General features: G+C 38.2%; 1 protein-coding gene across 2 annotated transcripts in view; it reads left to right on the top strand.

The window, feature by feature from the left end:
* The window catches only part of ARHGAP10 (Rho GTPase activating protein 10), a 144,223-nt gene extending 121,200 nt beyond the window's left edge, over positions 1 to 23,023 (top strand). For both annotated transcript variants that reach the window (XM_080588631.1, XM_080588632.1), the window contains exons 20-23: positions 585 to 747; positions 11,822 to 11,953; positions 13,444 to 13,535; positions 22,222 to 23,023. In XM_080588631.1, the coding sequence (XP_080444757.1) occupies positions 585 to 747; positions 11,822 to 11,953; positions 13,444 to 13,535; positions 22,222 to 22,310 (476 nt within the window). In that variant the 3' untranslated portion in view covers positions 22,311 to 23,023. The remainder of the gene's footprint in view (positions 1 to 584; positions 748 to 11,821; positions 11,954 to 13,443; positions 13,536 to 22,221) is intronic.
* The last annotated feature ends 304 nt before the right edge of the window (positions 23,024 to 23,327 follow it).

Below are 23,327 nucleotides of genomic sequence, written 5' to 3'. Positions count from 1 at the left end.
TAGACCAGAATACAATGAATTCTCTTAAAAGCAATACCCTTAAAAAGGAGTGATAAAAGCAACGTTCATGGGTATCACATGTTGGTTAATGGCCTGTTGTTAGAGATCTCCTGCTATTCTGACCTTTCTAAATTTCATTGTTTCATGTTTTATAGGATTGTGCTTATGGTACTTGAGAGCAATCATTTACTAAAATGTGTATTAAATTACTTTTAGAGACTGTTTTTAGAGAGGTGTACAAATGTGTATAGCCTCAACTATTTTGTTATTTGAAGTGATGCATTTATCTTAAAACAACCCCCCCCAAACTCTAGCATTTCCTCCACATAAAATACATGCTGAAAAGGGGACCAGGAATATATTGTTATGTGAAGACAGCCTCGTGATAATGATGGCAGAAACTGAGCTATGGTACCTTTTGGGGAAGTGCTGGGGGATTGCATTTCCTCCAAAATAGCCTGTGAAGATTGGGCAGTAAGATTACTCCTTGTATGTATTTTGTGGAATTGTTACCAAAGTAGATTTGACTCTTTAGAAGAGTTTTTTAGTATCCTTCTGACTTATGCTGTCTTTTTTTTTTCTAGCTGACACTCACAGCTCTCCCAAAGAGGACACTCCAACTGGTAGCATGGATTCTCTTTCTTCCCAATCTCCTACACCTGCATTCTCTAGTAGCCCTCCTGGGCTCCTGGACAGAAATCACCTTATTATGGACAGTGGCGATCTTGCAGACTGGACAACAAATCTGTAAGTAACCCGAATATTGAATACTGATTTTTCCACTCGGGTGATCAGGCATATAAAACACATTTCCCTTTTCACTTTGGTGGCAAGTGAGTGGCTTTTATATTGCATGTAGTTGTGTTTGTTTTCTGCTACAAAAAGGTATGTGCTTACATGATGTGGTGCAGATTAGAGGATACTTGAACATGGCTGAGTTTGTAGGATTTTTTTTCCCTACTGAAACAGTGTGTTTTACTGTAACCTGTTATAAAAATCGAAATGTTTTTTATTTAGGCAATGGATATGTCAGTTATTCTTTATGTGATGTATTACTCTATGTCAAGATGGAGTAAGGTTACATTTAATGCAAGGCCATTAAGATTTAGGGCCAAATTTTGGTTTTGGATAATTGTACTTTAATGAGCGTGTACCCAGGTGCGTTTGTCTAAGAATATTATCATTGTTGATCTCTTGTTAACAAATTAACTGCCTGCTTTTCAATTAAAGTGCAGTATTTCACTTTCAGTGGACTGTACATGTTCAGTTACTGAGTTACTTGAGTTCAGCAAAAATAGACATTACAGTGTTAGTACTATCTCTGTAATACATACTCAGGTCTGATACAGGGAGCTGAACATACATTTTTTAATCAAAAGTTGAGCTTGAATTAAATTCTCTGTTTTGCCATTCATACAAACTTCAACAAATCAAGACAAAGTTTTCCAGCCTTCAGTGCCAAGAAGATGGAAGAAGCAAGTCTGGAGAAAAGATTTGTTACAGATATTTTCCATAATGGCATTTCGAGTAGCCTGTTCTGTTGATTAAGCAAGTATGTAAAATATATGTGTAGATGTATGTAACACATGAGAATATGTAGATAGACATATAATAGGTTTATATATATTTCCATATGTACACATAATTAACCGTTGATTAGAGTACTTATTGGCTATAACAATATTTTCTCATGTACTGAAAGAATTTCATATTTATAGATATTTTACATATATGTTGCTTCTTCAGAAGACTGAAATTACTTTTTCTTTGTCCTGTAGTCTAGTAGTAGTGGGTAGGATTAAAAGTAAGTTCTATTTGATGTAAAGAGATGCTGTGCGAGAAACAAGTGCTGTGGAAGACACAACTAGAATGTCTATGAAAGCAGGCACAGCTAATGAGGGAGCATAATGCTTAGCAAAACATTGATAATGGCACTACATAGAATAAAAGAAGGAAGTATTGGCTTTATCCAGAGGATTCAGGAACTTAAGGTCTGTAAAGGAACACTGCATTTTTTGCATTTGTTTGTTTTCATGGAAAATTATACTGTAGAGCTGTTTTGGAAACTTCGATGACTTGAAGTTTTGTGCTCAGTTGGAAGCAGTTTGGAAGGAAAAAGAAGTGTCTTGTTACGTGCATCTAGATGATTTGTCAAAAACACTTACCGGTTTGAGAAGTCTGCTTAAGAGCTACCTCCACAACAAGCCTGGACAGTGACAGAGAGTAGTCAGTGAAAGGTAGATTCTTTCTTTCCTCTACTTTCTCACACAGATTTGGGCTTCTCTTCCGCTTCTAGTTCTGATGACTCAGAGGGCCTTGCCTTCACAAAACAAGACAAAACCCAGAACAACTTAATTGTGTTAATGGAAGAGGCAGATGTCAGCGACACAAATGGTGATCTTTGGCAGTCGTTGTGCATAATGATGTCCTGTGGACAGGCAAAGGTGGTGGTTGTCTTGGCATGGTGTAGCTGTGGTAGCTCTCACGGCTCCAGGAAATGAGGCAGTGGCTGTTGAACTCCATGTTGGTCTTAGACTATTCTCCTAAGTTGGTCTATCCCTGCATTATGTGAACAATCCTTTCTGTTTGTGTAGGATTTCAGAACGTTTAGCATTTTGTGCCAAATTGGAACAAAAGCAATTCTTAACGTCTCAGCGTCCTCTCTAACATGGTATTGCATGTCTTCACTGAGCTACAGTAAATACCATTACTGAGCCTAAGGATGATGAAAATACAAGAGGATCTGGTTTCTCAAGTTACTGCTGATGTTTGTAACACGTGGGTGTTACTTGTAAGAGATCAATCACTATGGAGTTATGTAGTCAACAAGGTGATGGTGACTTCTTTGCAGTAGAAGAGTTGCTTGCACTGTTTCCTCGGGGAAGGATGTTGCATTGTGGGTCCAGATAGGTCGCATTGTGGGTCCAGATAGGTCAGATATTCCAAGGTAGGTTTACATCAGTAGTTTGCTCTCAGCAATAACAGGGGATGGATAGCAAGAATGTTTTCTGTGGTATTTGTTTTCAAGAAAGAAAGAGCTTTTTTTTTTGCACCCTGAATGATAGCTGTTGTCACAATGATGTTCTCTGGCAGAGTTTTTTTTTTGTAATGCACGCCCTTTCCTTGTCCTACCTGTAAAATCAAAAGGAGCTACAGCTTCTAGTATGGTTAAAGGAACACCAACTGAAAGCGAATACATGCTTACTTCCTGGCTTTTTTTCTGGAAGGGGACTGCATGGCCAGAGAGGTGAAAGAAACTAAGAGAGCAAGGGCTATACCACAGATCTGAAATGTCTCACAAAGCCCAGACTGCTCAATTGCCATGTCAGTGTTTAAAGATGCTTGCAGTGTAACTGAACCATGATGTTTCACGTGTGCCATGTTGAAGCCCTGCTAAGCTGTTGTGTTTCATGTCTATAAGTATGTGTCTGCCTGATGCTAGATTTTCTTTGAAAGCCCTGTGTCGATCAGTCACATGCCCTGTGATGTTATGGACTGCTGAAGGGGTGTACAGTGGGTAGGGTGACGGTTGGCTCCTACTGTCTGCAGCAAGAATAGTTTTTATTGGAGACCCAAGTTTGCTCTTCTGTCATCTTGCACCCTAAACTTTTGTCTGTCTTTTTCCTGAAGATAGTTTTGCCTTCACACTTCCATCTAGAGCCAAATATTAAACATAAATGTTTTATTTTTACATATAGTCTGTGGTAGGACATAGTGTTTCCCCCTGCCTGTCAATTGCAAAGTTACAGGGTAGTTCATGTAGCCACAGGATTCAAACTCTAATTAGCTCAGGAGGGACAAATTACCTTTTCTGCTTGATGGAGCACCATCTCATAAACGTATATTGTTTGAAAATCTCTTTCATCCATAGATACTTAGCACAAGTTATGTTTAAAGAGTCAGACAAAAATTGGTAGTTATGATAGTGAGTTAGATATAGTATTTGACCCTTGTGGTGCTCTTCACTGGTATGGGCATTTTTTTTTCCTTTAAGGCACAGCAACAATGGCAGTCTCAGTCTGATATTAACTGAAGCAGTTATGTTCCTTCTGTCTTCCTCTCTGCTTTCTTTAAGTGGCCACATGCATTTGCCCTTGAGCTACAGAATTAACATTGTTCAGCCGTCTATCTTCAAGTTCCACTGGAACCACTGTCGAAGTCCACTTTGCTCTGACAGAGTTCCAGCTGTTACTGCTTTTGCAAGGAGAGCATGTTTCAGGCTTTTTTTGGCAGACTGTTTTGGGACTGGTATAGTTTCACTAGTACATTCTCGAAATGCTCGTTTTTTTCCCCTCAAAGCCACAGTTGGCTCTGGGGAAAAAATAAAAAAACAAAAACCACACAGAAAAAAAAAAACCAAACACAACAGAGTTTCTAGTTACTTGTACATTTCTTCTGATTCGGATTGCCACCATAGCCAGGTGTTCTGAAGGTAAGCCGTGTCTTCTAAATGAAATGTGTCTATTCCCATAGGCATTCTTTAGAAGCTTTCTTTGATCCGTTTCTTCTGTTATTTGAGACATTGGAAAATAGACAGTATTCCCCACTTAAGGAGTTGGCCAATATATATATAAAACAAACAACGTAAAGAAGAATATACAAATAGGGTAATATTTGTCATGTGCCTTGGGTTTAACAAGTAGGTCATGTATTGTAACATTTTAAATCCCTTCATACAGAATGGATATATTTTGTGAGTTGCACATATTATTCTGACTGGATTTAAACAAAAAAAAACTCTAACAAAGCAAACCTCCAAACATCTTTTATCCATTAACCATCAGTTTCCCCTAATCTGATGTCTACCCTATAGTTGCAAATTATCTAAGGAGCTTCGACCTCAAAATCCACTCTTTGCTCCTTTTTTCAGAATTGCTTCAGTACCTGGCTGATCAGAGGATGGGTTATTGCTAATTTCTCTTTGCGAATTCGTTTTCTTCTTTCTTCCATAGTAATATTTTTGCTCTCTGCTGCAGGTTGCCGCTCCCTGTAGATTCTGCGGCAACCGGCGGTGGGCAGGAAGTCAGTTGACAGTGTTGGTAAGGAAAAGCATTCCTGTAAGAGTGTCACCAGAAATCTGCTGACAATAGATGAGGGGAAGACACAGAGTGGTAAGGAGGAGGGGTGCGTAAAGAAAAGTACTGTGATAGAAATCCAGGAAATGAAATGAGTTAAATTGCTTTTTGATTCTCTGGGTCTGTGTAAGGCTTGGACTTGCCCTGTTTCCATCTTCTCCTTCCAGTTTCTGCATCTCCTGTGACTCTTCTGACAGTCTGGTCCTGTACATGTCCGCGTGCTCACATCACTAATGGTTCTTTTTTTTTCTGCTGTGCTGCTTTGACAAGAGGTTCCTTCCCTGCAGCTGTAGAGCCTATGTCCTCTAATCCTAGCAGAAACAGTCATAAGGCAGCTACTTAGTAGCTCAGAAGGAAGATCGTGAGTTATATGGGTCTTGAGAATGTTGACTTGTCTTAGTTTAGAAACTCAGGCTAACTGCAGCAATTGCAGTACTTTGAAACAAGGACAAGTTTCACCATCAGGGTGGCCTTCATCAAGCTCTCCACTGGCTTTTCTGTGGGCCAGAACCATTTATTGATATGAGGTCTTCCCTGGAGTCCTGGCTGTAATGGCAACTCTCCTCCCACGGAATGGTGCCGGTTCCCTTATCAAGAAGACTGAGTCTTTGGAAGGTGGTTTATGAGGGTCACATCCTAAAACACTGCAGCCTGCCCTTAAGTCTGTTTTCACTTGACCTCAGAATGAACCAAAAAGGTGAACCCTTGGTATTTCCTAGACTTGGTATTTGTTGTAATTATCTCTGAGGATCTTTTTTTCTGATAAGGAATTTATTTTTTTTACTGTAACTGGCCCATTGTTGTTGTGAGATCTTTTCTGCTAATAGTATAATGCCCTATACCAGAGCTTACAGACTTACCCCTCACAATACTGTTTTTTCACAGTTGGGTACGATTCTTTCTTTTTGTTTGGAAGTCCCCTAGAAAATACATTATCTGTGTGGTCTCTTCATTCAGATCATGAAAACTGATGTCTTGTTCCTCAGATGGAGTTCGTTTTTGTGATATGAGGCTGCAGGGTCTCTGAGTTTCCTGGGGACCTGGATTCATATGCTGTCACTTGGTGACTTCTGGTGGTTGTTCTGGATGGAGTCACGCTGCAGGATGTGCAGTAACCTTCCATAAGATGATGGTGTTGTGTGTGTCTGTATTTACCTTGCCCCCTCCTCCTTCCCTCTCTAAGCCTATGGGATTTTGCAACCGTAAGGAATGGAACGCGTCCTGCCACTCAAACCTCCTCACAGAGAGCATGGCTGAGAAGGAGTGGATGGCTTGTTAAAGCAGATATATCTCTGGGCTCAGACTTGCAGTTTTCAAACTGAATCTCACCTTACAAACTGTTGTAGGTACATATGAGATACAGTCCAAATACTGAAGGTACACAAAACCCAGAGGAGAAATAGAGGCACCAATAGAAGTAACTTTCGTGAAGGTACCAGTGGCAGAGGAAATAATCCAGTATTATTTTTTTTTTCATTAGTGGGTCTCCTGACACTTAAATATTCTGTTACAAAGCTCAATGGTGTATATGCGCTACATACACTATGGGCATCGTTTCTGGGTTTTTAATATCCCCAGAGGCTTTCAGAATGGTGATTAGAGAGAGCTGTTCTGTGCACCATCCTGTGTAGTTCCAGGGCCTTTGTGATCAGGGAAAAAGCTGATAGTTCTTTGTGAAATCTCAGGCCATTCAAGTTCCCAGTGAACAAGCAAATCTTCAAAGAGCCATAAGATGGCAAGGGAGGACAGCAATAGTGGTGTTCTGAACATAACAGAAGTCCTCAAGATGGTTACTCATTTTCTTTGACTGCTGGATGAATTCCCATCAGCCTTATTATATCTACACCTGTAGACTGCATCATCTCTTGTCTCCTTGAAATTGAAACAGTTTATTTTTGTACTTTCTGGGAGTGCTGTGAATTTGCAATTTTATAAAAATGATAAGAGACTTCACCTTCAATGTGTTGAAAACTTTTTATATCTGGTGTAATCTTTTTTTAGTAAGCGGAGATGCTTTAACAGCTGCAGATGGCACAGTCCAGGTATGTGGCAGCACTCCTCACTCATTGTGCTTATTTTGCAGTTTGGTTTTGGTTCAGCTGCCACCTCTTCAGTGACTCAGCAGATTGGAGAGCAGGTTTAAGTGAAGCAGGCACTTCTTTTTGTATCCTTTTGTTACGCAAGCAGAGCAATAGCCCCGATTTTGTAGCTCCATTGAAACAGGCATAATGTAACTTAGTCATGTGGGTCATACAAAATAGGTTTTGCCATCTCCTTGTCTTCCAGTGGGCTGGACGTGGACAGTTAGGCTGAACAGCAGCACCTGGCTGAGTGCCAGGTAAGCAGTATGTGTGCTCAGAGCAGGGAGGGGTGTGGACGCAACCACTATGAGCTGAAGTGTCCTTTTTTGCCTCCTTTTTTTTTCTTTTTCCTCTTTATTTATTTATTTATCTTTATTCCAGGAAACACAGCCCTGACTTTTTTTTTTTTTTTTAATCCTATAAGGGACGGTATGTTATAAGCTTACATATGTACATGCTTCATTTTTTGATTTGTCTGAATTATCATTTAAAAATGCTGTAGTTTAGGACAGCTGCTGTAGAGACGTAACCTTCAGATTTACCAGACTGGCGTGAAAGATCATTTAGCTAATATGTTGGCTGCTTTACTGAGACTTCACAAGCCAAGTTTAACACAGCCTCTATTTCAGTGTTGGCTGATGTGCTCTGTATAAACGTGGGATCAGTAATGTCACGTGCATGTTACATATTTTACATTTAGGGGTGGAGTTTCTTTTTGGAGTGGTCATGGATCAGGAAATTCTGTCCTTTTGCTTTGTCTCCAGCTTTGCTGCAACTGTGACAATTTCTAGAATTTTGTCCATGCATTCTACTTCTCATTCTCACCAAGGCATATGAGTTTTAACATGCAGAAATACTGTTGTCTGGTGATGGAGAGTACTGGATTGCATATCGAATCAGAAGTAGCCAATACCTGCCGTTTTATAATCAAGCCTTTTAAGAACGCTTTCATTGAGTTTATGTCAGCCAGACACTGAGATATGACAGCCATGGGGCTGCCAAACCCTTCTGTGAAACAAACATTTTTTCTTAAAGAGTTGCAGTGTAAATTCTTTTCACAGAGTCTCTTCCTTGCTCTCAAGATAAGAGGCTGCTCTTTAGCTGTGTTACCTTAGGAACCAGCCAGCTAAACATCCACTAAAATCATGTTTTCAGGAGTTTGTTTCTGAATATCAGTACGAAATCTCCAGCTTATTTTCAGTAAGGCCATTTCCCCCTTCTCTCTTCTCCCAGCATTCACTGTGCCAAACAATAGCATTTTTTCTCAGAGAGAGATGGTTATGTCAGGGTTTTTTCTCTCCCCACAGGAAATGCATTGCCTTAATTTTAGCCCTTAGGATAATGGATTTCTTCAGCATACCTTCTCAAAGTTAAGATGCTATATGATAAGATACACAGTACTTTCTAATTTATCATCATCTTGATAAACAAGACTTGCAAACCTTCATAGCAATGTAACTTCGCTATTACAAGAATCTTTTGAAGGAAACAAAAGGAAGTTCTACTTTGTGTTGCCTACACACCACAATGTTGGAACCAGTTTTTCCTATTGAGTAAAACCTTCTGTTTTAATAATAAAATTAAGTGGTTCCTGAGATAGCCAAGTACAGTAAATAAAAAAAGAGTTGAAATTCTAGAACGTGCTTAATATTTAAAGCCATTAAAGTGTTTTTTTTTCTTCTTCTTTTTCTCAACATGGTAAAACTATTGCTGATGAAAAATGTTTCTTTCCCCTGCTGGATCCTAGACCATGATCTCTTGATCTGTAACCATGAGCTGAAATTGACAGGCGAATTGAGAAGCCATACTACAGTGCTTTTGCTACAGCTGAAATGTATTAAGTGAATTAATCAAAAAGTGGGGGAGGGAGCAGTCCAGGACTTCACGTACCTGCACTTCTGGAGGTTTTTTCCACTGTTGAAGTTGCTGAGAATTAGTAGAAAATCTACCTGTTTTTCCATACTTTTAAATAATGCTGCCTGATAAAGGATAGTGTAGCCTTGTTGGATAGTGTACTTGTTGAGTCTGTGTAACCTGAGAAATAAATGTGCCATGACATGGATCTGAACATTTGATTTCATCCTCCGTTCCTTTCTTTGCACACATTCTCTGATCCTTCCCTCCTTCCTTCTTCCCTTCCTGTTTCAAAGAGAAACCAGCTGTGACATTCTAAGTATTCTTAGGAATGGCTGCTGCTTTCCTGGATCAGAGGGTATCTTTGGTAGAGGGTTCTGAATGTTATTTTGAAATCATTAATCTGGTGTCTTAAACATGGGCAGTATGTGTTGTCCTAGAGCTGATCATGTGAGTTGCATAGACAAATATGATGCATATTTCAAAGAAATAGCTAATTAATAGAAGGTTTTTGTATTCATTTGCTGAAAGGCAAACAATGCCAAATCTGAGGTATGCATTATAGAAGAATATTCTTCACTTGTGATTAGTTTGAACTGGTGATGCTTTAATAATCTTCTGGCATTATATTTGGAATATTATTTGTCTATTTTCTGTAATTTTACAAGTTTCAGAAACGAGCCTTACCCCAATCTTAATTTTGGAGTGGATTGAAGAGAATAAGTAAAAGCACAAGGGAAATGATCTTTCTTTAAATATCAGGATTGCTGTAACTCTAACAGTTTAGTCTGTGCAAGTAGGATATATTTTTTGTTATTCATTTTTGTCTTAGGTTCACCTATTTTAATAAGCTAAAATTAATTTTACATGTATACATTTTATGTGTAATAATGGACAAACAATCTACTTTCTAGCAAATTTTACAAACCTTGCAGTACCTTTTTTTTTTTTTTATCCACGCTATTTGGAACAAATAATACAAATACTGGTGTTCAGTTCTTGTTTGTTATCTTCAAACGAAGTCTTACAGTTGAAGGTTTTTGTTCTACCTGGGGAATATTTTTCAATGACTGCATAAAAATGGGAGGAAAACAACAAGTTAAAGTAAGAGTAAAACCCCAAATTATGTAGATGCTGGTTTTCAAAAGAACATAATTATTAAAAGATGTAAATAAATGTGTAGTGGAAGATTTAAGAGTGGCTAAGCAGAATAGGCGTCCTCTTCCCAAAAAGCAAAGCACAAAGTATGTTTCTAGTCAGTACAGTCCAGCTTTTTATTCAATTTACTATATATGATTCCTTCCTTTATTTGGTAAATCTGATAGTTTTAAAAGCAGAACATGTTTTGATAAACCCTTTTCATTGTGATGCCAGGACATTTAAGTTTCATTTTTATTAGTGGAATTAACTGCAGAATGCTGTTTTCATATACTTTGAATTCCAGTTTTCATCCAAATGCAGTCTGACACGGATCCAAACTAAAAATTATTGTCTTGTTAAATAAAGAATGTGCCATTCATCATTTTATAATGTAGTAAATTTAAAAATTAATAATCAAAGTAAATGTCTGCTTAACCTTGTAATTGCTAGAATGAAAATGAACTATATTGGCTAGCAGAATTAGTCTGTAAAAGTTGTGCTTGTTTGTAAAACATGTTATACAAGCCAACAAAAATGATCGTTTCTTCTAGAAATTAAATATCCCAATGAGTAAGAAGATGAAAATCTGCTACATAAGTTAGATTTCCTGCATTCTTTTATTCATATATTCATAAGTGGAGTGACTGCTGATCTTTTTTTTTTGGCTTCTGGTCAATTCACCTTGATTAGGTGTGCATTTACACCCCCATCAAATCCTTCTTGACTGTTTTCCCAGATTTTGGTTGTACTTGGCAGATTTATACTATCTAAAAGGTTAATCTTGGAATAAGTCTAACTGATAAATGCTGTATTGTGAAGTCTGTACTTCTGAGTGATGATTTCTGTGTGGAAGATGTGTGTGAACCATTTTAATTCTGTTTCTGCTTGGAAACTGCTTGAAGTCCAGTTCCAAAGATATGTTGGTATGAAATCTTTAGATTATTTGTTTTTTTGCCCATGCAGAGGAAGAAGGCCTTCCAGTGTTGGAACATTTTAGTTCCTTACATTGTAGGACTAGGAGCATCATTTATATTGGAAAGCACTTTGTATATTTTTTTCAGTGATAAATAAAAAAATTAACTTTAGCTGCTATTTATTCTTCTCTTTTAGCACCTATGAATTCAGCCATTAATTTAACACGTTTTTGAACAGTGTGCTCACAAGGACAGCCACTGAGGCAGTACCTGTGCAGCTATGCGAACAAGATCTCATTCCAGAGCCAGCATCGTGATCCCAGTGTTGTAATAGCTGCAGCCTCTTTTGAAATCTTCCAGTTGCACATGCCTTAGTACAGCGCTGAGAAGATTTTTAAATAGATTCGTCAAAACTTGTAAAGACAAAGTGGCAGCTCAAATAATAGCCTGCTATATGCAGTTTCATTGTATCTGTCTTTATTAGATAAGGAATGTGGAATTTTGCCTTGTTATTGGTTATGTCATACATCTCAGGTAATTCGTCCTAGCTTAGGATGTACGGCATACAGGAAAAATGCTTTCATGGAGGAAATGCAGAAACTTGATGACCATGTCTAGAAAATCACCTCAGCGTTGTTACTGGTTTTGAGATTGAGGATCTAACTAGTTAGTCTAGTTATAAAGATTCAAACATTTTTAGTATGAAAAGGAATTTTATTCACCTTGTTAATTCTGCATTGAAATAATTTCCCCTTAGTCCTGGTCAAAGCCGCCCATCGATGGTCTCGTGGATGAACACTCCAAGCACTAACCCAGCTGCCACAAACACTACACCATCTGCTTTCTCCTTCCCTAATCCTGCCACTGGGAGTGACAGAGCAGTGGAAAGGTACGATGTGCTCTTCAATGTTTGCTGGTTATTTAATTGCTTCCTTTTTTCTGTATGTTTTCTTTTTTTTTTTTTTTTTTTTTTTTTTCAAATGGCTAATTTATGTCTTCCACAGTAAATAAGTGGTTATCTCAAATCAGGAAATGCAGCCTTTGCAATTTCTAGAAAATAAAATAATGGACTATTTTGTCTTATTTTTCCTTTAAACACCTTCTAGTAGAAGGCACCTAGATTGAGCCAGTGGCTTGTTGGTCAATGCAAACAGACTTTGATGGGTCGATTGATTAGATCCCTCTCTACTGCAATGATTCTTTAGCTTACTATAGTGCTTATAATGTCTTTTAAAATACAGATCTGTTTTTTCCCTAACCACCCATGTCAAATTTAAGTTTCTCATCCTAGCCTTCTTGACTTTGAAGTACTTTCTCGTATCTTTATGTTTATGTGTGTTTTCATTCTTTTCTTTCACTCTTTTGGCCTGGTTTTTTTCCTGTCCTGTTTTTCCTTCCTTCCCTGTTGTCCATCTTTTGAAGAGTTTTCACTTCTTCCTTCGAAGGTCTTAGCTTTATTCCTACAAGTTCAATAATATTTGCTTTTCAAAATAAAGTAGCTGTTTATATTTATAAATTCTTTCCAACACTTTGTAACAAAATTCCATTTTTTCTCACTGTTGACATTCTGTACCAGAACTGCATTGTCTATTTGACTCTAAGTTTCTTGGGGCAGGGAAAATCTTTCCCAGTGTTTTATGTTGTTGTTGCCAGGGCTCAACAAAAGATGAGTTATTGGTGTGGGTGCTTTGTCTAAACAAAGCATAGGGCAGCAGCAAACTGTCAGTTTTACAAAGGCGTGATTAAATAAGATGGGCCAAAAATACTTACATATTCGAAGTTTTCTCCTATGGTACTTGGAGAAATGAGTATTTTGGAGAAATTCATATTAATGGTTAATTAATGAGCATCCTAATAACACCTCTAAAAGACTGTGTGAAGTTTTATAAACCTTATTATGTTGAGGACAAAATAGCATGCTCAGTGGTCTAGCAATGTATTGTAAAAAAGTAAAAATAAAGTAAGTTCAGTAAAGATTTCTGTACAGTGTTAGTGAAAAGCTGAATTGCAAAGACCATGAAGAAACATTTTGGAAGGTGTAATGATTAGTCTATAAATTAAGTATAGTGTGCTTTGCCTACTATTGATTTTACTGCTGATTAGCACTTGGCAATATTTTAGCTCTAGTCGAAAGTCACGTTTAGCTATCATAAAAATAAGTGCATAAAACTGGAAGTATGATATTCAGAAATGCCAGCAGTAAGCTGTAAAGCTTCAGCTTTGGCATTTGTGTGTATGAATTAGAAGCCTGTGATGATGCATGTGAGACTGAGTTTAAAGTTTTAGTCATCTAATGAGAATGGAGAGAGAATGGTTGAAAAAGGGGGGTGTTGTCATTAATAGCCAAAAGTAACTGTATTTCTTAATTCCATTTTTCAGTGTTGCCCACCGAAAAGCAAGAGCAGTTTATCCATGCGAAGCAGAACATAGCTCTGAATTATCATTTCAGATAGGAGCAATTTTTGAAGATGGTAAGTACTTATTGAGTGAATATAAAGCAATGAAAAACAAACTGACAAAACTGTTTAAATGGCTTTGGATAAAAATACAAGCATAACTGCTGTTCTGCCCATGTTGATGATGGCAAACAGGGACGTAGAAGACTTCTGGTACATAGAAGCTGCTTTAATGTAAATTAAAGCAGTATGAGGTAATGCGTTTGTTTCAGGTAAGCAGACTCTTTCAGTTGGTTTAATATTTCAGCAGTGTTTAAATGTGTGTTGCAGTAGGAAAAAAAAAGTTGCTCAGCAATAGAGAAATAGACATCTTCGCCTATGAAACTGTGTTTTTTCAATGTGGACTATCTTTGTAAGATACCATATGGGCTTTCATTTAAAGAAAAAAAATCCACTTAAGGATTTTCAAGCAGGTAAATCAGGTGATCATTGTGGAGAATAGGGAATGTTTAGTCTTCTAATCAAGGGATGCCTTAACATATGTTTGTACTAGTAGAAAGAATAAATTCGCAGAATGAAGGCCTATGTTTAAAAATTTCTGTGGAGGGAAACATAGTATTGCATATGAACATCCAGAAAGTGATTCCTGAGCTCAAGACTGTGTCGAAATTCCTCAGTTAGCTTCCATAGCTCTACTCTCCAGCGTCTGCACAGGGGCTTTGAACTGACAAGGAATGGTTTTAGTTTTAAAACCTTATGCCAGTGACTACTGTAATACAAATTCTGAAGATACAGAAGAAGATATTGGAGCTTAGTTTCTTCATACTGCTGCAGAAGAAAGAGATAGTATGGAATGGATCAACAGGGCCTGGACAAATTCAGCAATTCTTGTTACTGGAATGCAATTTAATAATAATTCTAAGCAGAAATTAATTCATAGCAGGAGCAGTGTAAGACTGTTGTTTGTTACAAGGCCTTGATAAGTTGCATTTGTACTGAAAAACAAAAGACTTTTAAGTTCAGCCAAATCCTCATCCAAGTTTTGTGCAGACTGAGGGTTTCAAAGTGATCTGTGAATTGCGTTCTTAAGATCCTTGTGAATACTGAGACTAGTATTTTAGCCTTTCAGCCTGTCTAGAGGCAGAGGGGGGTGCAGTAAGGGGCATACTTGCCTCTAAAGAATCTGGAAATTCTGCAGTGATGCCTGTTTTCTTCTCATCCATTGCCAGCTTGCTACTAGGTCCGAAATCTGGTATGTTCTTTCCAGAGGTAAAGTGGTATTTAATTCTGCATGACCAAACAGACTTTGGGTATGCACTGCCCAGTTGTTCAGATACCACATGTGAGAATCTTTGTTTGGATATCCAATAAGGAGGAGTAGCCCAAATTCCCAGTTTGCATCCAGCAAGAAAAAGAGAAAAGTATACAGTCAGAAACAGCTGGAAAAAATCAACCTGCAGGCATTAAAAGGCTAACTAAATGCATCCTGTTAACTCTGTTAGTACTGGATCAAAAGTGTGTATGTGAAATTTCTCTTCCTACCCTACAACCCCAACAGAATGATTCTATTTTTTCTAACAAGCTGAAACAAATGAACAAAGCTCAGCAGAATCTTCTTTTTTCAGTATTCATAACAACAACAAAATGGCACAAACCTAGACATCTCCTTCCCCGTCTTTGTGAAGTGTAATTTAAAGCAGACAGACCATAAGGACATTCCTGTCCTCTGTCTTCTCCCAAATAAATAAATAGTAAGTCTAGTCCAGAGTTGACTTTTTTTTTTTTTTCAGTATAAGGTGGTCTGAGGTCCCCACGAGGTTCCTCCCTGCCCACTTTACAAAATCATACTTGGTGTTTCCTATTAGATAACTGCCTTGCAGGCAGATCACGTCTGAATCAAGTTAGGTGGGAAATCTTTTAAAAATGAATTAGCTAAGTGATTGCTCTTTTTAAAGTCTCTTACAGCAGTTATTTTAATTTAAGTTTTTTAAAACGACTGATAGGGATCTTCAGTAGATGTAAAATTTGTGTACAGGAAAAAAATCTGGTGCATAGAGGAAAAGATCTGGTGTGTAAAAGGCATTTCTAATGGAGGACACTAAGGGTTGTACACCTGTTGTGTTGGCATTGGAGAAAACAGTCTTGCAAGAAGCAGTTGCTTCTATATCATGTGTTTGTGTGACAGCAATGTTGAGATTCTTTTTTGTGCAAAGAGATTGCTAGACGTTATGGCAAAACTACCATGTTTTTGGAACCTCAGTACAGCTTTTCAACTATAGTCAGATTGTCCAAGAACAAGTACTGAATTTGACTCTCTGGCAGCGTGTGGAGAGATGTTTCAACTCTAGTTTTCCACATCATCTTTACAAATAAGGTTGGAAGCTCAGGAAAAGGGTACATGGACTGCATTTTAAAATCCTAATTGTAGATATCCAATGGGGAAGATCATGTTTCCTTAAATACATTTATTTTGATTTATTCCGCTGCTTCCTGCTGATTTTAGAGGTGATGTCCTTGCCCCACAGCGCTTTCAGTGTACGGTGGGTTGTGGATTGGCAGACAAAAGAAGGAGAGCCTGCAAGTAATAAGGCAGTAATTGGACATACGTAATAACTAAATATTCATTCCATAACAATTTGTAATAGGTTATTATGGATAGGCTCTGTCACTATGAAAAGGTATTCCCATTAAAAGTGCAGACCAGTCTCCATATTTGAAACCACTGAAATGCCTTCACATGGGCCTTTTCTTTTTGCATTAGACACCCTTGTGTCTATGCTAGAATCAAATTCCAGTGAATCAATTCAGGTTCTTCAGTTACTCAATTTAAATTCCCATATGCCCTAATAAAGCCCCCAAATGAAGAATTAAAGTAATAATACATCAATTCTGCAGCTCTACCAATAACCTTAACTATCAAAGTGACAACGCATCAATCAAGTTGACATACAGCTAGTATCAACCATTAAAGTAACTGTTAAATTAATGTCTACTAAAAAGTGCTGCTTCCATTAGTGAAGATTTTATCCCTCTCTCCTTTCTCCACCCTGCCTGTCTCACTTCTCTAATCCTGTCTCTTTCATCTCTTACTGTTTGTATGTTGAGTTTTTTCCTTTCTCTTCACTCTGTTCTGCTTTGTTTCTTGCACTTTTTCACTTCCTTTTCCCATTCTTCTGCTTTGTCTCTCTTGGTCTGTGGATGTTGATTGCAGTAGTTCTCTTTCATCTGTTGTTATCCTGGATGAATCTTTCTGGCTGCTTTAGCCTGAGACAGGATAATGGCGTTTAGTGAGGTACAGTCTTGTGCCTGTCATAGCTGCTAAATGTAATATTGGTGCAAGTAGGGAAGAGTTTAACCTTTACTCCTGTCTCCATTTCCTTTATCAAAGTGGGGGAAAAATACTGGTTTTGCAGGCTGACGAGGGTAGATTTACTAATATTTTAAATTGAGCTTTACTTCACCTCGTAGGAATTCGTATAGAATCCGAACATTTGCATATTCAGGTGTTTTCTTTATTGCATGCACATTGTGCTAACCCAAATCTCAGTCTTGTTATTAAAGTGCCACAGAACATAAATGCAAAGGCACCGTTCGGTAAGAAAAAAAAAAGAAAAAAAACTTTTATATTTAATTGAATTGTGTAAGAAAATGAATAATGTAATCTGAACAATATCCACAGTTTTTTTTCCCCCTCAATCTTCAACTCAATTTACCTTAGGCTGTGCCAATATCTTTATTTCCCAGTTGCTACAGTCTATATTACTGACAGCACATAACACTATAATTCAGGTGGTTAGAGGCAAAGCTTGAAGACTTTGCAACCGGAAAAGGGCACATATGGGAAGAAGTGGAGTACGATCTGAGACTGAGAGACATACGCCAGTCGTACGCATATTTACATTTGGTTGAAGCAGTTATTCCCAATAATCATGAAAAGAATAATCAGACTGCCTGGCATTGAAACTTTGCCAGCCTTGCAGCCAAGTGTTATTTCTGGTTCTTAAAAGAGACTGCTTAGAAATGGGAATTTCACTAGGGAGAAGTGTTTTAGATAGGGTAAGTGCTGTTTACACAACAAAATTCCTTGTCAGTATCGCTAGCAGTTCTACAGTGAGGTTTCCTGAAAACTTATCAAGATAGCTCTCATCAAAGCTTTTCACAATTTTTAAAATAACATTTTAGGGGAGAGAGAATGTGGGGAAAACCAAGAACGTTTTCTGTTACAGTAATTTTTCTTAACAAAGGTGGGACACCCATCATCCCTATCAAGTGCAGTAGGAACACAAAATCAATGTTCACACAGCCATTGTTATCCCCCTCTATCTTTCCCACTGTACCTAAGTGCCACCCTTAGTTAATCTGCCTGGTTTTGACTCCAAGGCATACTCTTCTCTTTTATTCATGCGGTGGCTTCTGGGCTTTCTTTGTGGTATTGACAAATGAAGGATTTACATCAAAGAAAAGTACTACTCCCAAAGTACTATATTGCACTGTATGTGCAAATAATTATTTTGTTGAAGTAAAAATGAGAATAAAGCTACTTCTTTGTACTCCTTTCATCTGTGGATTTCAAAGCACTTAGGAGCATTCATGTGGATTAACTATCTCCATTTTACGCCCAGAGAAACTGAGTGTTCAGGCTGTGGACAGATGTTCACCTTTTCAGATCCCTCCATACCACTGAGAGATAAGTCACCTCGAACTACTGCTGAAAGTTAAAACTGCAGCTTCACCAGTAAAATGTACCAGAATAAGTACTGCCAAATTCCTGCTGACTTTGCTAGAAGTTTTGAAAAGCCACTGAAGGCAGTTTGACCTTTTACAGACTGACTTTGCCTGATACAGAGAAGGGAAGAGTTCCTCCTGCCAACAGTGTTGTGGAAGAAGTGGTCCCTGGAAGAGAAATGTTAATGGAAAGCTGAGTGTTGAAATGGAAGGTGTTTAAACAGATGTGTATTACCTCACATTTGGTGCGTGTGCAGGACTGTCAGAGATGCTCAGCTGACAGATGGGATGGGATTCAGCTCACAACTAAGATCCCAAGTCTCAGGTCTTTAATTTAATTTCCTGGTGAAAAAATGGCCAAGAGGATTGAGTTCTATAGAAATGTATTTTGGTGTTGCAGTGGTTTTAGCAGTGAGATTTCTGTTGCCTACAAGATGTAGCTTGTGGAGTCATTATGTTTTTGGTAAAGTAGTCCATCAGAAAGGGAGGCCCTCTTGTGCCAGGCACCATGCTTGTTAGATTTCCTTCCCCTTTTTCTCTTCCTTCCAAAACAGCTAGTTTCTACAAAGGAAACAGGTTTTGCAGTCCCTGATTCAGTCCAGCTGAAGTTAGTGGCACCTAGGCATTTCTGTTGTGGAAATGAGTCTCAGTTTCTTTTGTTTTGGGGACCCAGGAAACTTCTGAGTTGCCAAAGCAGAACAGTGTTTGCTATAGGGAACTCTGTCAGCACTGTGTCTCTGGGAAGAGGTGCTTACAAATGTTATATATTCACAGTTAGATAATCGAACATGGGCAATATTGAAGCTATTTCCTACGGAGAATACAGAAAAGGAAGAAGGAATGCTGCAAATGCCAAGCTAATCTTTCTGTGTTTCTTGACGAGATGAAATCAGAGAAGCTTTACTTAGAGATCATTGCAAGTTGAAAGTCTGTTGATTTTGTCTCCCTGTGTTTGGGGTAATTGCTGGGTAGCACTTGCAGTCACACTAATAGACATCCTACTGGTGTACAGTTTGCTTCCACTAGAGCGAGACTGGGCTGCTCAAATGGCCTTGCAGCAGGTATTGAGGAAGCTGTCATCTTCACATGACTGAAGTCTGCCGCTACTTCCACTGTTCTGAGCTTTGATGGTTGTTCTTTGATTGCTTTTGTTGTGCAGTCTTATGCCCTCGTCAAACCTTGCTGTGCCATATGTAATTGTCAGCTCTCTGCTCCCTATCTCTTACACTACAAGTGTTTTCCCTTCCCTTCCTTTCCTTTTCTTTCCTTGTCTCTAGCCAGCATATGACTTAGTCCTGTAGGATGCTTGGTCGAATAATGAGTTGCAGTTTTAAGGCCAAATGTGTAGTTTCTGAAGCAAGGTATTTTCAAATAAGGCAAGCCTGAGAAAGTGCTAAGAACTGTAATCATTGTTGATTGAGAAGAAATGACAGAAAGGGGGCACTAAGGAACGTCTTCTCTTGAGCAGGCTATTTTTCAGAAATAGCCTGTGTCCTCCACTTAAGAGGAGCTGTGTGTGATAGTAGAATGCATTTTGTCTGGTAAGGTTTTATTTTAAATGAATGTTGTTGTACACTATACCTTAGAATTGATTAACAAAGAAAAACAGGATCATTGGAATTTAAAGTAGCTTTACATTTGGGCAGCTTCCCCATTAGCACGTTTTGTCCACAGAAGAAGTCAACGATGTACGTGGGTATATTAATGCGCAAGGTGATTTGAAAGGAGGCACAAGTCTTACCCAACATGACGATTGCTGCAGCTGCTGAATATTAAGAATTACTTTGTGCTGCATTTTTTTAAAAAGGCTTTTCTCTAGAAATGGTGATATGAGGTGTAATCTGCATGGTAGTCCTTTCGTCTGTCTTCACTGAGTGTATGAGAAACTTGTACTAAGAAAGTAGTGAGGCCCTGAGCTGTGTGTAAAGTCAAGTGTAGCGTTTAGTTTTCCAAGCAGAGAGCTCAGCTCTACCATCCATGTCTGGCCTTCTAGGGTGACAGTGGGATTTGTCACTCAAGCCCAATTACTCGGCCATCATGCCGACTATCTGAATGTGCTGCAGTATGCGGAGTTCACTATTGAATTATCAAATTCGCTTAGAAAATACTTCTGAAATTTGCTGCTGTGTCAAGCTAAGTGATTCCCTATAGTTTGACCATTTTCTCCTCTGGGTGAATTTTAGGGCCCGGTCCAGTGTGATCTCCTCAGACGAGGGCTACCCTTGGTTTTAACAGGCTTTTGGTTTATAGACACTAACACGCCAGTAATGTTTATCCTCTCGTTAATGTGAGTTGGCTCAAGCATATTTTGGGTTGAGCTCCAGAGGACAAGCAGAAATTAGTTACAGTTCTTTTGGTTGATTTTCTTTCTAATCTGCCATTTTCGGGAGTTTCTTTCCTGTAACACAGATGTGCTCTGCAGGCAAGGGACACTTCGGGGAGAGGCTGGGCTGCCACTGGAGCTGCTGGCATATTTGCTCGCTAGGGTGGAATTAGAGCCGCTGTGGTTGAGCTTCTGGAGGGAGGTTTGTGGTGGTGTCAGCACTGCAGCTCTAAATGCGTGTGTACTCCGTAATCATGGAATAAAAATGACAAAGGGGGAGGAGGGCCTGCTAATTACTAATAGTAATGTAAGTTACTGTAAGTTACAGTGTGCACAGAGATCCTAAAAGGTAATTTTCAATGTGTTTTTTCCTTGGGAATCTTTCTATCAAGCACTTTCATTATAAATATATGCTCAGACTTTCGTTTGCTATCATTTGATAGCAGTTTTCTTTTCTGAATGTTTAAGTCCCTTGCAGAGATAGCTGTTGTTTAAGCTGTGTTTTCTGAGCACAGCTTCTAGCTTCACAGCCTGACAGTAACAGGACGCAGGGAAAAACTAGGGGAAAATATCTTTTAGGTGGTCAAATTTCAAAACTTCTAATGCTTTTGAAAGTGAGACTTAACTTTCAAGTGTTGCTCTCTTTTAACTGTTACTTCCCTGATTTCTAAAAGGCTACAAATATCTTTTGCCAATGTGTTAATGTGTTTTAAATAAAGCACTGACATGGCTGGCAGCATATTGCAGCATTTGTCTGATCATTTCCCTAAACAATGTCTGTCTCAGAAGCACTGTGAGGATAAATTAATATGGTAGAGAACATCGTAGGTCACTAAAGGTGTGGGATCTTACAATTGCATAGGTAAGTAGATAACTGTACTGTGTTCTTATAAGAAATTTGATAGGGGGATTTGAGAACTTTTTAGTCTATTTTAAAAAGAAAAAGAAAGTGGTTTATGCTTCTTTTTTATCTTCCTGTCAAATGATGTCAGAAATACGTAGGAAGCCAGACTTGGATCTGTTGCTCACAGAAGTACTTCTAGGGCATTTAGAGACTGAGCTGTAACTTTTCCTATTTACATTCATGGATTTTGTTGCACTAACGTTAGTATTGGCAGTGGCAGATACTTAGGATGGCAATAAGAGGCAAGGCTTATCTTGCTGTTTCAAGCCTTCCCTTCATGTTTGGTGAATAGCATGATGTGTTTGCATTTCAGAGAGACAATATAACCAGAAGAATGCTTTAGATTTTGTTCATTGGTCTTTTCCAATAGAAGCCCTACTCAGTGAAGAAATGATACTTGAAGTTAGATCTGACTCTTTCCTGTGGCTCAGAGCTTCCAGATTCACCACTTCTGCCCAAGACAGATTTTTGGTCTTGCATTGCTTCCAGCTTCAGAAATTGTTTCCAACTGTTTGATAGGAGTTATTTCTCCCCCAAAGCTTCTAGATTTTCTGTTTTATAAACCTGTCCTTTCTAAGTTCCAGTAGCTAATCGTTTCCTTAATGTAATCTCCTGCACCCAAAATCAGAAGATTGTACAAGTATTTAAGTTAACCATCCTCATCATCTTTCCTAGCCAGATTGTCAACCTGGTGATTGCAAGAGACTGGATTTTTTTATGGATGCATTGCATGGTGTCATGGAGCTAAACCTGAAAGTACTAATCCAAGCATAAAAAGATACAGTAATTTTTTTCCTTTTCTTTTACAGTGCAATTTTCCAGAGAACCAGGATGGCTAGAAGGCACTCTAAATGGCAAGAGAGGACTTATTCCACAAAATTATGTTCAGTTTTTATAGCTTTATGCATTGAACGCCAAGAAGGTGTACATGGTATCCATGGATTTTTGTTATAGTCACTTCTCTCTACTTTTGTGACTGTTTTTAATCAATGAAGAGCCTGATTATGGGTTGAAGATCATAATCTGTATAAAGACATTAAGTGTTGCCAAATATGAATTAGAAACAAAAGATTCTGTAAGGGTTGGAATGGGTGGGGACAGGACAGTTGGATGGAGGGATAATTTAATTTTTTAATGTTTTTTTTTTCAATTGTAAAGAACCATAGTATGTTTGTTTGCAAGATAACTAGCATTTTAAGTCAAATATCTGGTTGATCTGTAACTCAGCTATCAGTTGAAGATGATTTTTAAAAACTTAGTGTCCTGGAGATTATGCGTCTATATCCAGCCTTTTTAACTGAATGTTATTTGAGATTGGAAAACACTGTTGGATAAAAAAGCTATTGTGCTGACACTTAAATTATATTTCAAAGTGGAATAGACAATATGGAACAGACATATTGGTAAGTAAAATGATAGGTATCAAGACATGACATTTTTCAGATGTCTTCAAAGAATACATTCATTTATGTTATGTGTGTGACTTCATTTATTGTATAAAGGTAAGACACAAGAACCTTTATTACAGGCTCCTATATGTCATGTTCCTTTGCTACTCAAAAATATCACTGTAAATGAAATAAAATGTCATTTGCTATTTGACCTAAGTCATTCCTTAGTTGGAGAATATTTTACTCTGTTTCTGTAAGTTATGACATGAAATAATTATTGGCAGCTCTTTGCAGCCAGTCACAAACAGGCTCTAAAATGGATTGGGTACTTTCGTCACTCAGAATAGGCAACTGCAAGCCCAAGCCAAAAGGAAAAGTGAATCTCTGGCTGTGATCCTTGTGCATCCTGGAGGCATCGTGCATTTTATCTGTTGTCTGTCTGTCTGGCTCCTCCTTGAGCTTCCCTTTCTTCCTCCCCCGTAATTGTAGATTGTAAGGTCTTAATGAGACTTCACAGTATCAGT

The sequence above is a fragment of the Anser brachyrhynchus genome, assembly GCF_964034855.1.
Source record: "Anser brachyrhynchus genome assembly, chromosome: 4".
NCBI lineage: Eukaryota > Metazoa > Chordata > Aves > Anseriformes > Anatidae > Anser > Anser brachyrhynchus.
Note: the sequence above shows the minus strand (reverse complement) of the source record. Positions and strands in the feature narration are given on the sequence as shown.